Raw genomic sequence first — 15,832 nt, forward strand, 5'->3', positions numbered from 1 at the left:
CGATGAGTTCCTCGTGGTTGTCCCCCCTTCCTCCCAACCTGCGTATGGCCTCTGTACCCTCTCCTCTGCATTTCAGCATCTCGGTATCCCCCTCTCTCCAGAGAAAACATTGGGTCCATCTACCTCTCTTGAGTTCCTTGGCATTCAGCTGGACTCAGTCTTGTTCCAGGCTTCCCTTCCACCCAATAAGCTGGATCACATTGCTACTGCCCTGTCAGAATTTGTGCTGCAGCCCTGATGCTCGAAGCTCCAGCTCCTCTCTCTTCTTGGGCATCTCAATTACGCAATTCAAATAATACCTCAAGGATGCTCTTTTATCTCCCACCTCCTCAGCATAGCCTCCTCGGTTCCCTCACTCCAACACCGCCTCTCCTTGGATGATGCATGTATCTCGGAACTCTGCTTCTGGCTATTCCTCCTCCAGCACTGGAATGGCATCTCTTTCTTCTATGAAGATGCTATCCTAGTCCCTGAAGATCTGCAATTATTCACTGATGCAGCTCCCTTGATAGGCTTTGGCGGCTTCTATGGTGGCCGCTCGTTCGTTTCTCAATGGCCTCCGGAGTTTGCTTTGCTTTCATTCGAATCAGGCGATTCCTCTGCCTTGTGGGAACTCTACCCGGTTGTCATAGCTGCACTCCTTTGGGGACATGAATGGACAGGACGAGTGATTCTTATCCACTCCGACAACTCCGCTGTTGTTCATATAATAAACAAAGGACGATCTAAATCCCTAACACTCATGCCATTCTTACGTCGCCTGACTTGGTACTCAATCAAACATCAATTCATTTTTCGAGCCATTCACATCCCAGGCCATTCGAATGCTATTGCTGACTCTCTCTCTCGTTTTCAATTTCAGAAATTCAAAGCTTTGGCACCTCAAGCAGAGCCTCATCCGACACTGACTCCTCCATTTTCAGACTCCATCCTCAAACTGACCAGCAGTTCTTTCAGCTCCTCCTCCAAGCTCAAGAAATAATCTTAAGCGCGGTTGCCCCTCGTACCCTGTCGACCTATTGGTCCGGATGGAAATCTTTCCAGCGCTTCCACGCACTCCACAGCATTCCGTTCCCTTCAGACAATCTGTCAACGACAGCTGCTTACCTCACATTTGCCAGTTCATATTTAGCCATTCGCTCTTCCACCTGAAGAGTCTATTTAGCCGGGATCAATTTCTTTACGAAGCTTATCAATGGAACCCAACACACAACGGCTAACCATCCTCAGATTATACTTTTACTAAAAGGAATCCAAAGAAATGAACCTCGCCTTCCACCATGTCAGCTGCCCTTAACCTCTGACATCCTCCACCACTGCATTCAGATACTCCGCGCTGGTCTTCCCCAAAGAACTATCCACTACATTAGAAGCCCTGTTTCTCCTCGCTTTCTTCGGATTCCTGAGATGTTCAGAATATACAGCTCAAACAGAAGCTTTCAACCCTGCTCTACATCCCTGCCTATCAGACTTCATCATGTTAAACTCAGATACCATGATCTACAATATCAAACACAGCAAAACAAACCAATTTGGTAAAAGCATTCCTTTGTACTTATTTAAAATTAACTCTTATCTGCGCCCATATGAACCTCTGGCACAGCTACTCCAACTCCAACAGGCTCTCTCAAAACGCCCAGCAATCAGACCCACTGTTCATTACAGAAACCGTCACTGTGGTCTCCCGTCGCTGGTTCCACAAACTCTTACGCCTAGTTCTTTCATTATCAGGTTACCCTCCGGAGCAATTTTCTGTGCATTCCTTTAGAATCGGAGCAGCTTCTTCTGCTACTCACCAAGGGCTCCCCGACCATATGGTCCAACTACTCGGACGATGGTCTTCGCAAGCTTACCACGGCTACATACAAACGCAAAATTCAGGACCTCCTCCAGGCTCATGAACGGCTGACCTCCATCTAATCCGGAATTTTTTGGGGGTCAGCCTTCTTGTGATCCACAGAAGCCGTAGTGAACTCCAGCCCAAAATTTCCTCAGAGTTCCCCTCCTCTCATAATCTCACTTACCAAGGCGTGGTCTGCATTCGCAAAATGGAGTTATGACATAACTGAAGTTTGAGGGAAAGACCACGCCTAAACTCCTCCTTCCCAATTTCAGCTTCCTATAAATATCAGTCCTTCACTCCTCCTACTCGTGATGAAATTTCGCACCCCTCCTCCTCCCCTTTTTCTCCTCTTTGTCCACGCCACCTCTTTGATAGGGGGGTTGGGGGTTGGGAACTCCAGCCCAAAATTTCCTCAGAGTTCCCCTCCTCTCATAATCTCACTTACCGAGGCGTGGTCTGCGTTCGCAAAATGTTATTTTTGAGGGGAAACCTGTTATTTTGTAATTATAATTAGTTTCAAAAAGTAGTTAAATATGCTGCAATCTTACTCATCAATTTTACAGAAAACACAATGAAGAAACAACAGTTTGTCTTTTCATGGTTTTAGTTACATAGTGGAAGAACAAACAGTAGACTGGAAAATCGAAAAAGTAATTGTTACATGCTTGCAATGCACGTTTTTTTTTTGTTTTTTGTTTTTTTTCTCTCTTTGTGTCTTTCTCCCCTTCCATTCTACCAAACTACTATACAGGTGTGTGAAGGATCAATGAGGACATTGCTGAGGCTTGGCAGCGCTCTTTGGTCCACGGATCAAAGTCGGTGCTGTCTGCTGAGGGGAAGGTTTTGGCAAATTAAAGGACCCACCTGAGAGGAGTTGTGTGTGGGAGCATTTAGTGTATATATATATATATATATATATATATATATATATACACACACATTATATATATATATAAATATATATATACATATATATATGTGTGTGTGTGTGTATATATATATATATATATATATATATATATATATATATACTTATAGTAGTTGTTTTATTGTTTAGACACATCAGGTAAGGGGCGAGTGCCACCCACTGTATTTTGGTGAGGGTAAGACCTGGTTAGGCAGGTTCATTTCTTTGGCACCATCCTCCATCCACCTTTGCGGTTGGTTGGATCATACAAGTCAGTGTTCGTACTTGATCAGTGGTTAGTCATTGTAGTGTAATATTATGTTCTAGCAGTTTAGAGCTCATTGAATCATAGTTTTCACTCTTTCTTTGTAAATATTATTCTTAAACAAAAAATAAAGAAAACCAATTATCAAACTTGCAAAACACATGATGAAAGGCTTTTTTACCCCACCAAAACACAACAAAAAATTAAGCTCTTAATACAAAATATGCTTTGTTTTTTGTCGTTGCTTACCAGTCATATTCATTCCTCACAGTGGGAATAAATTTTAGTTCCTCTTAGACTCGTACATGTCTGTGCTAGTCCTTTGATTGACTTGGAGCTTTCCTGGACATTTGGCCGGGTTGTATACGTTTAAAAAGATAACCTATCAGTGGGTTACTCTGCTGTCCATACAGTTATAGTTTGTATTTATCTATCTATCTATAGTTTTAGTCATCACTATTTAGAAGTAAAAAAATGTCAAACAAGTTTTCTTTCAGGTCAATTTGTGTCCCATATTCTAAAAATAATTTTTTTGTAGCTATGAACATGCAAATTTAGAATATTTAAGTTAGTTTCAAATAATTTAGATATTTTTGATGCTTTGAAATTTTAAAAGATTTTTCAAAGTCATAATGCATTAACATAACACTAATATAATACTAATGTATTTACGGTGTTAAACTGTGCAAAAACACGTTTAGAAGCATCTAATTTGGACTTTACTGAACAAAAAATGGCACCTTAAAAACCTAATATGTTTTCTTTAAAATAAAGTGTTACCAGAATCATTTGTCACATTATGTCCACTCTAAAGGTATTTTAGATGTTTTTTTATTATTATATAGTACCTTTTATTCAATTATACAGGCAATTCCTTGACACAAACAACTTCCAACACATTGCAAACTCCAGCTCTAATAGTTTGGTATTTTACTTTTTATTAAAACAGGCTGTATTAGAGAAGAAGGAGTTTCATTCTGGCTGCTAATGAGCGCAGTGTGTTCATGACAGTAGAGTTAATTCAGTTTATCATGTGCTGCTGTGTGCATGTATGAAGTGATTTTCCTTTACAAACTGTTGGTAAAGCCTGTATGACAGTTTTAGTGAATTATTAATTTGTAGCTGCTGTGATCAGCGCTTAGTCTTTAGCATTATGTTTATGTTTTTGTAGCGCTGCTTTGTTTTTATAGCGATTCTGAGTGGATGATGTTATTGTGCTATACACAATCTGAAAGTTCAGAGGTATGATGTCACTGTGACACGGTTAGTCACCGTACGTGATAGTTACCCCACCATTGACTTAATAACAATTATGATATTATAACCCAAGGGGAAGAGGGCGGACCCCGGCTCAGTTCAAAGATTTTGTGGTCCTCAAGGGTGAGGAATTTTGTTGGGTGGGTGGGTGGGGGGGTGTGATATTGTAGCATATACAGAAAAAGAGTACATGTTCATTCTAGGTTATTTGTTCTATAGCAGTTATTCTCTGGGTTTACACTATGTTCTAAAATACCAATTATAATGTATTTCAGTCAGTTCTTGTCTGCTAATTACAGTGTCTTTAAACCAGGGGTTCTCAGCCTTTTTTAGCACTCTGTTGTGACTCTGTTGTGCTAAACACACCCTGAAACACTCTATAGCAGCTATTATTATATTTTGGGGATGTGAAGTTCATGGCAGTGGTAGATTAGCTCTGCAGTCCATGTCTGTTCTAAACACCTGCTGCATTGCTATTCTGTAATTACACATGGCGGCCCCCAAACACACAAAAACTTTAGCTGTCTGCTACAGAAATACACACTGCCCACCTGCTGCACTGGCAAGAGAGTGGCTGCTTCTAAAACCACATAGTAACATACTACACAGCATGTCAAAAATAGTACACCCCCATTAGAAGCGTGTTCAGTAATATAGTATGTGTAGTAAGTGGTTTAGGATGTATTTTGCTCACTGCATGCACTTTCACTCAGGCACTCTGCTTTAGCTTATAATGACTAGACATCACTGAGCGGGGAGATTTTATGGAGAAAAACAGTAGAAAGACAAGATATGTAATGTTATTCCTTTTTAAATTCACTGTCTTTGTAAATATACACTAAGTCTGAAATTGATGTTTGCAACACATTCCAACACAGCTGGGACAATTTAAGACTAAGAATGTCGTGAAATGTTCAAAACATATTAAACAGGTGGTGCAATCATACTTGGATGGATATAAAAGGAGCATCCAGTTAAGGTCTAGAATTTATGAGAAAGGATGGGTCGAGGCTCACCGCTTTGCCAAAAAATGCTTCAGGAAAAATACAACTGTTTAAATATAATGTTCCTCAGCAAGTGATTTTTTTTCACCCTGTATCGTGCATAATAACATAACAAATCATGGAATCCAGAGAGATATCTGTGTGTAACCACAATGGGATGTCTTTGACCTTTGATCCCTCAGACTGAACTACATTTCAAACCAACATGTTTCTGTGATTTATATCACTGCATGGGCTTAGGAATATTTTTTTCAAACCGTTGTTAATAACCACTGTCCATCACTGAATCCACAAATGGCTCGTTAAGACTGTACTACACATAGTGGAAGCCATATATCAACAGAACTCTGCTGACTTCTCTGGACTCAAGTTCATAAGAAATAAACTGATGCACAGTGGAAACATTTACTTTGTTCTGTCGAGTCAACCTTTCATATTATTGATGGAAATAACAGAAGTTGTGTTCTCCAGGCCAAAGAAAAAAGGACCATTCAGATTGCTGTCAGCGTAAAGTTCAAAATCTAGCATCTGATATAGTATCGGGGGTGTTTAAGTGACTTGCACATCTAGAAAAGTACCACCTGTGAAAGCACGTAGGCTTTTTTGATGACATCTCTTTCAGGGACATCCATGCTTAGTTCAACCTGACAACATCAAGCAACATTCTGCATATGTTACAACAGCATGGCTGTGCAATCAGAGAGTGCAGTTGCTAGACTGACCTGCAGCCCAGACCTGTCTCTGATTCACATTATTAATCTCAAAATACAACAAAGAAGGCCCCATATGGCTGTGCAGCTGAAGAGCTGTATAAGAAGAGAAGAGAAAAATGGCCAAAAAAATTTGCTGTCAAAACTGGATCAGGTTGTATCTTCAGTGCTTCAGTGCCCAAAGCATTATTGAGTGCTGTTAAAAGGAAAGCTGACATAACTTTTTTGAACATGTTACAGGCAACAAATTTGGAATGAGCATATTTACAAAAAACAGTGAAATTCTTACAGTAGAACAGAAAATATTGTGTTTATACTTTTTTCAGTTTAATACAAGTCAAACACAGTTTACTAATCAGTGATTTAGATTTTTATTAGTATTTCACATACTGTCTCAACTTTTTGGAACTGGTTTTATAAATGCTAGTCTGTATGTTTACAGTATACAATAATTGCTAATTTAGTTTTCATCACTTGCTTAATACCCTGATATTGTGAAAATGACTCAATAGTGATTAATAGTGAATAATGATTTATCTATATTTTAATTACTTTTTAGTAAAAAGCATAAATTTAAAACACACATAAAAAACACACATAAAAATATTTTTGTTTTTTGGTTTTATGGCCAAGTGTGTCCTGAATTTCAGTTTCAGTTTTATCTCGTTTTTCGTTTTGGTGGATCATTAGTTTAAACCAATTCTCCAGCTTGCAATCAAAATAGTGCAACAGCATGGTCAGTAAGTGCTCTGGTAAGATTACAGAGACCCTTACACATCACCTCTTCCAACCACCTCCCTCTGATACATGACTGTGGGCTGATTAACCCCTAGAGCTGTAGTATTCATAACTGCAGTGGACATGTTATGTTATGTTATGTTATGTATGTTATGTACTTTGCTGGTCCTACAAGAAAAACTCATCATTTTGCTGCCTAACTATGCCAATCTGGGAGCAGCACAGCGTCACCAGTCTGAGGCAATGGAGCATTAAGTACCTTATCCAAGGTCACAACCAGGTATACCTAGTAAGTTGTGGGATTTGAACCCACAACCTTCCAGTTGATGGCTCACGTTCTCCCACCCCTAGGCTACCAGACACCTTGTATATCAAACTGAATCTCAGAACCCCCCCTTACTGTGGCCCGTAGCTACATATTTTACCGTCTTTGAGTTTTGTCATTAGCTCCTCAGCCAGTTGATTCTGGTTCATCTTCTTCAGGATAGCCAATGTGATCTCTACAGCTCTGCTGTGTCCATATCTCTGCACCATCTGATCCACAGTGTCATGTCTGTTAGCATTCTCCAGAGGAGCCTTTTGGATGGGGGTGAATCCTTCTACACCATTAATCAGATGCCACTGGAATGTTTTCAGGTCCTCTTGCCCAAAGTTTTGAAGAGTGTACAGCAACACTTCTGGATTGGTTGCCATCTTATACAGCTAGAAATGAAGACAGCAGACTGAAGTATAATAGAGGGTTCTGGTGACTAAAAAGAAAGCAGGAACATGTGGCAGTAAGTCTTTCTAAAAACAGACCATTTGTTGTTTAAAGGAATCTGCTTTAAAAAAAATTACTCAATGTATATGTTTAGTGACGGACAGTTGATGTTATTTATTACTAGGGCCTGAATGATGACAATTTTTATTTTATACTGCACTTGCAAAAGTTCAACACTTTTCATCAAATTTTCTATCAGTTCCACTGAAATGATATTTTCTAAGTTGTACTGGCTTCACACACCCCGTCTCGTCTCCAGGGTTTTTATTTTATTGTTCTTTTTTAAACCATTAGGTTATGAAAAGGTAAAAATATGTACTTTCACTTGGAAAAAACGTATTCAAGGTTCACAATTGGACCTTAAAACCACTGTTGATCCTTTGAGGGAACATTTGCTTTGTTTATATCTTGACAAACAAAAAAGGTATCTGCACAGAATCTTTATTTCCAACAGTGTACAGGGACTTCAATGCAAACACGTTGACCTATTCTTAAATTACAGAAGGGGCTAAATCACAGCAATACAAGAAACACTAGTTTTCAGCACAACATTGCTAGTTATCGACATGCAACCTTTGGCCTTTAAGTTTTTATTGTTCATTGTTATTATTCATCCAGATATAATTTCACCAAGTAATTTGTCATTTATTTATATCAGTTCTTTATATGATTATTCAAACAATATTTTGCAGTGAACAATACATACACAATATATTACTAAGTAAAATATCTGTCAGGACACACACAAATTGAAAGGAACTTCTGTGGATTTTCTTAAAAGGAGAATCTTTTTTGTACAAAGCTGTTCTACAAGCAGATTTAATGAAGAAGTTCATTAAATTAATCATCAAGTACATTTCTTGGCAGCCACGTCTTGTTCAACTGTGGTTTCTTGTTTATTTCACACCTTATCTGCATATTGTTCTTAGAAATCTTGATTATCCCTATACTGACCAACTGCCAGCTATGTCTGCTTCTAAGTGTATAAATAAGGCCCTTCTGTTCCAAAATAAATGAGTGTGTCTGAACATCGATGTGCCTGTTTCTCTTGTTGTAGCACACTCTCAAGTTCTGATGGAGAACAACCAGATAGAGAGCGGTCAAGATGGGATCAGACAGGGACAAAAGAAACTAAATTCTTACACAAAGCCTTTTTCAAACTGGAAAAAAAAAACATTAAAGTAATTTTACCTTTTTCTGGGTTTGGTCTGTAACGAAAAAAAAACAAATCTTCATCAGGTTGAGCAGTGTGAGTTTTCAGATCTACAGAAGAGAGCAGAAATTTTTTACATTTCACAAAGGATTACATTAGATGATTTAGTCAGTACACACGCTCTCTCTGCTTAAACTCTGAAGTTCAGACTGAACTGAATCTTACTTTTCTTAATGACTTCTAACCAGAAATACAGAAACCAGTCAGAACACACTCCACATTCCAGTCTGTGTAACTGAAATGCCAACCAAACATGTGTTTATTTGTATTTGTCTTAGTTCACTTTTTTTCCACAATGTAAATACAACCCCATTTCCAAAAAAGTTGGGACACAGTGCAAAATGTAAATAAAAACAATGCAATGATGTGCAGATCATTTAATCCCTATATTTAATTGAAAATAGTACAAAGAAATTTGATTGTTTTTTGAAAAATATTTGCCCATTTTGAATTTGTTGCCAACAACATGTTCCAAAAAAGTTGAGACAGGGGCAACAAAAGGCTGGTAAAGTTGTGTAATGCTAAAAAAAAACACCTGGTGGTTGATTGGCAATAGATCAGTAACCTGATTGGGTATAAAAGAGAATCCTAGAGAGGCGGAGTCTTTCAGAAGTAAAGATGAGGAGGGGTTTACCCCTCTATGAAAGACTGCACCAGCAAATAATGCAACAATTCAAGAATAATGTTTCTCAATGTAAAGCAGCAAATAACTTTTGCTTTTCATCATCTACCGTACATAATAACATTAAAAGATTCAGAGAATCTGGAGAAATCCCTGTATGCAAGGGACAAGGCTGAAAACCAGTATATGCTGGCCATGATCTTTGGGCCCTCAGGTGGCATTGCATTAAAAACAGACATGATTCTGTAGAGGAAATCACTGCATGGGCTCAGGAACACCTCTGAAAACAACTGTCTGTGAAAACAGTTCATCACTGCGTCTACAAATGCAAGTTACAACTCTATAACGCAAAGAAGAAACCATATATAAACAGGATCCAGAAACACTGCCACCTTCTCTGGGCCCGAGCTCATTTAAAATGGACTGAGGCAAAGTGGAAAAGTGTCCTGTGGTCCGACAAATCAACATTTGAAATTCTTTTTGGAAATCATGGACACTGTGTCCTCTGGTCTAAAGACCACTCAGGTTATTATTAGTGCACCGTTCAAAGCCAGGATTTATGATGGTATAGTGGTGCATCAATGCACATGGCATAGATGATATGTACATCTGTGAAGGCACCATTAATGCTGAATGATATATACATGTTCTGGCGACATATGCTGCCATCCACATGACGTCTTTTTCAGGGAAGGCCTTGATTATTTCAGCCAGACAATGTCAAACCACATTCTGCATGCATTACAACAGCTTGGCTCTCTATTAAAAAATTCTGGGTGCTAAACTGGCCTGCCTGCAGTCCAGACCTGTCACCACTATAAACATTTGGCACATTATGAAATGAAAAAATATGACAAAGGAGACCCTGAACTGATGAGCAGCTGAAATCCTATATCAAACAAAAACAGGAAAACATCTCACTTTCAAAACTACAGCAGTTGGTTTCAAATTCAAAATGTGCACATATTTTTCAAAAAACAATACAATTTCTCCGTCTCAACATTTAATGTGTTGTCTTTGTAGTATTTTCCTTCAAAAATATGGTTTACATGATTTGCATATCAATGATTTCTATTTTTATTCATGTTCTGCACAGCGTCCCAACTTTTTGTGTTTTTCATGCCCTGCTCCACGCTATCACACCTAATACAGCTCCTGAATAAATAAAAAACAGTCTGAGATTAATAACAGTCCTTCTGTGTGTGTGTGTGTGTGTGTGTGTGTATGTGTGTGTGTGTGTGTGTGCTTATGTGTGTGTGTGTGTGTGTGTGTGTGCACTAGTGGTTTAGTAGTAACCCTTCAGACCTCTCCAAGACCGAGATTAAGAGAACAGCAAGATGTTCAAACCAGTTAAACATAGTGAAGGGCAGTGTGACACTGGCCTGGCTTCAACACTTTTTAATACACTTTGACTCACCACTCTAATGTGATTTTCACCAATGTTACACAAGTAGCCACTCACAGCTGAAGAGGACAAACAGTGAGTGTTACATGCCAGAAGGAGTCAGACACTCGTGGTTAAAAGAGTCAAATGAGGCTTTACTGATGAAGACAATATCCAAGTACGTAGTCACAAAACAAATGTGGGTCAGATGCAGAAAGTACAACCAATACACAAAGACAAACATCACACTAGGCAATCAATCCAAAAAGGGGCAGGCAAAGGCAGAGTAGAAAAAACAGGCAAAAAGGTCAAAAACAGTGGTCAAACGATAAGGGCAAACAATCCAAGGGTTAAGGCAAAAAGCAGAGTCGAAAAACAGGTCTGTGATGTAGTGCCTTTCTTTTTGATGTTTTAGCAATGTAGCGAAATATAACAGATGCAGCAGTTTGTAACCTGAAGCCCAGCAAAATCAAATGTTGTGGTTTTGAACTGTTAAGCAGTTTAGGCTAGTTCACTGCTGTGGCTTGTAAACAGCTTTATCCACCATTATTGTTGTGTTTTCGATAAAGGATAGTAAGTAAAAATGATGTCAAGTTCTGGAGTGCTAGTACATTTCAATGTCACAGAGAAGCGAAAAGTGACTGTTTAAATATTTCATAAATCAAGCGGACAGACCAATAAGCTAATATTCTTTACAGTTAATAATTCACTGTTAAGGAAGACTGGTTGACAGTGGTTTGTCCAAAAACTGTGTGAGTGTGTATGCACTTAGGCATTAAGGTTGAATGTTTGTATTCAGTCATGTTTGCTTTTCTCAACAATATTATTTTTTTTAACACAATATCTTTCATAAACCCAGTTACTTTAATTACAGCAGATTAAAGAAACAACAAAGGAGTGCTACAAAGTAGAAAGCCATAAGTTATGTAAAGGGGAAAGCACTGAATTAACTTTTAAAGAAGTCACACAAAAATTGAGATAGACAAGTGCTTCACTGCACCAGAAGTACAAAGCACAGCTGTAGCCGGTTAATTTATACAGTAACTATGATTAACTAAAATAATAACTAAGATTAACTAATATTGTAACCAAGAATAACTAATACTGTAATGAAGGTTAACTAATACAGTAAGTAAGAGTAACTAATATATTCACCAGGAATAACTAATACAGAACATATTGCAGTCTAGAGCTGCACTAATGAGAGTGATGTGTAATCAAGCTGAGCTGAATCATGTAAAAAGTTAGTGTTATAAAGTTCTGGGCTGGTTAAAGTTTCAGGGCTGTAGCTCCGGAAGCTCAGGCCAGAAGACACCCCTGTTCAGTATCCATTTTCTTGCATTACCATTAGTTTAATCCTTCACTTAGTTGAATTAAAGAATCCATATATACAAACACACAGAACACCTTGAACTGTACAAGCATATTCTACATTACAATACTCATTTATATTCATACTGAATATTCATACTAAATAAACTCACTGTGTGAAATCCAGTGCAGTAAAAACAGTTCCTCTTATCTGAACGGAAACTTTAAACGGAAAGTTGCTTTCCGTTTTCTTTCTGTTTATCGCATGATTGCGTGATCAGTATCACTCTCCAGTGGTAACATATGTGAAAAAGGTACCACACTTCCTCCTTCCTCCTTTCTTTCTCTGCCTCTCTCTCTCTCTCTCTCTCCCTCAATCTGTAACATTAAACCACAGAGTGCATACTGGCATTTTAACACTACGCTTTAAATTGATGCCCTTTTAAGAGTCTTTCATTTTTGTATGATGTTTTTAGATCACTGAAAACATCTTAACTCACTTCAACAATGGTGGGACATGGCCAAAGTACAAATTAAAGTTTTCTGTCACTCAGTACACTCTCAAAGTCACTAGGGACATAATCAGATCTCTTAAAGCTCTGCAACTCCAGTGTTTAGCAGAGTCCTAAGGAAATCAAGGGTATTTTGAAGCTCTTAAAAAAAAAGCTGCATTGGCTGAACTGCTTGGACAGTAACGACATCAAGAAAAAATGGGATAATATACTTGAAAAAGTGAAGGGGTGGTTCAGCAAGTGGAAATGGTAATTCCCCCAAATGTCCTACCGAGGGCAAGTACTGGTTATCAGCAACCTTGCTGCATCCTCCCTATGGCACAAATTAGCTTGTGTTGATCCCCCACCAAATCTGCCTGCTAATGTCCAGGTGTTGTTTTTAGATTTCTTCTGGGATCGCTTGCACTGGATACCACAAGGTGCTCTTCATCTGCCTAAAGAGAAGGGGAGCAAGGACTCATCCACCTAGCCAGCAGGACCACCGCCTTCACCTCCAGTTCATCCAAAGACTTCACTGGCCCCAAGGATCTTGTATGGAGAGAGGCGGCTTGCAGGATTTTACATACAGAGGGAGGACGAGGACTGGACACAGCTTTGTTTTTAATGGCTACCAAATCACTAGACATTGCTGAGTTGCCTGCAATTTATTGTGGACTTTTTTTACTCTGCAAAAACAGGGTTGCACAGCTTTGCGCTGGCTTTTGGGGGAACCTCTTGTCTACAGAGCTCATCTAGACATAACCGGATCGACTACTCCTGCACTGACCAGCATCCTGGTCTCTTCAGGAGTGACAACACTATGTCAGCTGGTGCACACCGCAGGATCTGACCTGAACTGAGAGGCTGGCTGCACGGTTGGGGGTGAGATCCCTTCGTGTTGTGGCCCAACTTCTGAATCGTTGGAGATCAGCCCTTACTCCTGAGGAGCATATGCAGGTGAGGGACTATGGTGCGGGGGTGATCAGCCCCATCAAAGATGAACACAGTGTCAGTTAAACTGCTGTACAGGATCTGTGTGAAAGTGTGAAATTTCTTACTAACCGAACAACATTTTTTACTGCTCAACTATAGTGCGTCATAGGTAACAGTTTTACAGATGTTTTTATCTGCATAAGTTTTTCCTTGATTTTGTCATCTGTGGCCTATCAACACCTGTCTACAAATGTGGACAATCTCTCTACTTGAGAATTCCATAGGGGGGGAGCCTGAAAGACACCAGGTCTGGCAAGGCCAGTTCAGCACCGGACTCTTCTTCTGCAGAGCCGTTTTGTTGTGATGGATGCAGTATGTGGTTTATAGTCTTGCTGAAATAGGCAAGGCCTTCCCTGAAAGAGACGCTGTCTGGATGGGAGCGTATGTTGTTCTAAAACCTCTATATACTGTTCAGCATTGATAGTTGATAGTTCCAGATGTGTGAGCTGCCCACACCATAGGCACTAATGCAACCCTATACCATCAGAGATGCAGGCTCTTCAACTGTGCACTGATAACAGATAAAATGCTACTTTCTTTGCAGCAAGTATTTAAAAGCATGAAGTGAAATTTATCAGCTTGGCTCTACCCACTGTTATTTAATACCTTTCTTTTAACTTTTCAATCCATAATGTAACATTATCTGAAAATTAAGGGCCTTAGAAATGCACAGTAATGGCCCTGTTGTTTTATGTGAGGTTGAGTTCTGGGTCATTTCTGGCAGTGGAGGCTCAAAGGTGGCTAAGATGCGACCCTTTCAGGATTGTACATTGGCTGAGTACTGGTTTATGTGTCTGGCCTTCTTCTGTGCCATCATTCTGTGCAGTGTAAATCCCAAATGTCGCATCTACTCCACTTCACCAGCACTCACATATGTCAATTAGGCTCTGCCAATTACAGCAGTTTCTGCATAAATGTTCCAATTGTGAAAAGCTGTTAAAGAATTAGGGTAGAGTGTTAGAGATTTATGACAGTTGGATTGTTATTTTTATGTGCTGCAAGACACAATAAGGGAACATCAAAATTCACAACTCAAGAAATTAAGATGTGGATAAAGAGTTAGCTATGCCTGTTCATGGCCTGTGAGGGAGGAAGGTGAGAAAGACAGGAGTGAAGAAGATCTAGGCTAGAAAACCAGTCAGTCAGAGTGGTTTGATATGAAATATTTAATTGTAGAGAAACTTACTGAATCAGATTTCTTTACAGTAGTGGTGATAGATCACAATGTCTGCTACACAAATATAGACATTTTATTTACTATCCAAAATCACTAAACCTGCAAGTGTCTGAATTTTTATATGTAGTGTTGATGATGGTAAAATAGTCATAAATCTGAAAAAATAAGTTTTCTTTGGCAACTATTTTGCTTTAGAACAAACTTCTTGTATCCTTCCACCATGACTTGATAAAATTTTTAAAATGATACATTTTAGCCCAAAAACTTTATCACAAAACTATCATAAAAAACATGGTCTCATTCATCTAATAACTTTCTGTGAGGGAGCTTTTAGAGGTGGACATCTGGTTCCTGTCACCAGTATTGTGAACAATTCCGACTCATTAAGTTTCTCTAGAACAGAGTGTTTCACACCAAACCACTCTGAATGACTCTGTTTACATCTTAACCATTTAATAATGCAGAAATGTTGAAAAACTGGTGGACTCCTTTAAGCTAGTTGTGTATACTTTATATTGTACTGTGTATAATTAGATTAGACCTTTAGTTTTATTCATGTTTATTTGTACAAACAGTCTGTTTGTTTCATTTAATATGGCTGTTTATATATTGGAAATTATGATTAAATTAAAGTAAGAGTAAAAAGGTAAATTTAAAAAGTAAATGTAATAAATTTATTCATGAAATTGGGAACGGAATCAGTAATACTTAGATCTGGGCCACATATGGCATGGTAATGGCCTAGTTGTTAGACATGTGGTTGAGTTGTGGGTCATTTCTAGCACTGATGGTGTAAATGTGGCCGAGATGTGACCTTTTCATGGCTTTACACTGGCTGAGTTCCGGCAAATGCATCTGGCCCTCTTCTGTGGAATCATTCAATGCGGCATGAGGGCTGCAAGTAAGTGCCAGATGTGGCCTAGATTCCGTCCATATCAAATTTGTTACCTGTGTAGTGGTACCACCATGTTCCTGATACTGTCAGATAAAAAGAGGTTAGACAGATCAACAAAAAATAGACCAGGTAAGCTAAGTGAATTTCATAGGACACATCAGCAAGCTGTAAAGGTTTTTGTGATTAAGATTAAACATTTAATGAATAGCAAACTTAGTGGGGCATTCATTCAGACCTGATGACTAGCCAATGCTGATTGTTA

General features: G+C 38.8%; 1 protein-coding gene across 1 annotated transcript in view; it reads right to left on the reverse strand.

Annotated features, from left to right (window-relative positions):
- Positions 1-8,741, reverse strand: part of LOC118803731 (NACHT, LRR and PYD domains-containing protein 12-like) — an 80,278-nt gene extending 71,537 nt beyond the window's left edge. The window contains exons 1-2 of the mRNA XM_036564221.1: positions 8,676-8,741; positions 7,150-7,426 (exon numbers count right to left, since the gene is read on the reverse strand). Coding sequence (XP_036420114.1) covers positions 7,150-7,426; positions 8,676-8,720 — 322 coding nt within the window. The 5' untranslated portion in view covers positions 8,721-8,741. The remainder of the gene's footprint in view (positions 1-7,149; positions 7,427-8,675) is intronic.
- Positions 8,742-15,832: the final 7,091 nt, after the last annotated feature.

This window comes from Colossoma macropomum, unplaced genomic scaffold, assembly GCF_904425465.1.
Source record: "Colossoma macropomum unplaced genomic scaffold, Colossoma_macropomum, whole genome shotgun sequence".
In the NCBI taxonomy this organism is placed as follows: Eukaryota; Metazoa; Chordata; class Actinopteri; order Characiformes; family Serrasalmidae; genus Colossoma; species Colossoma macropomum.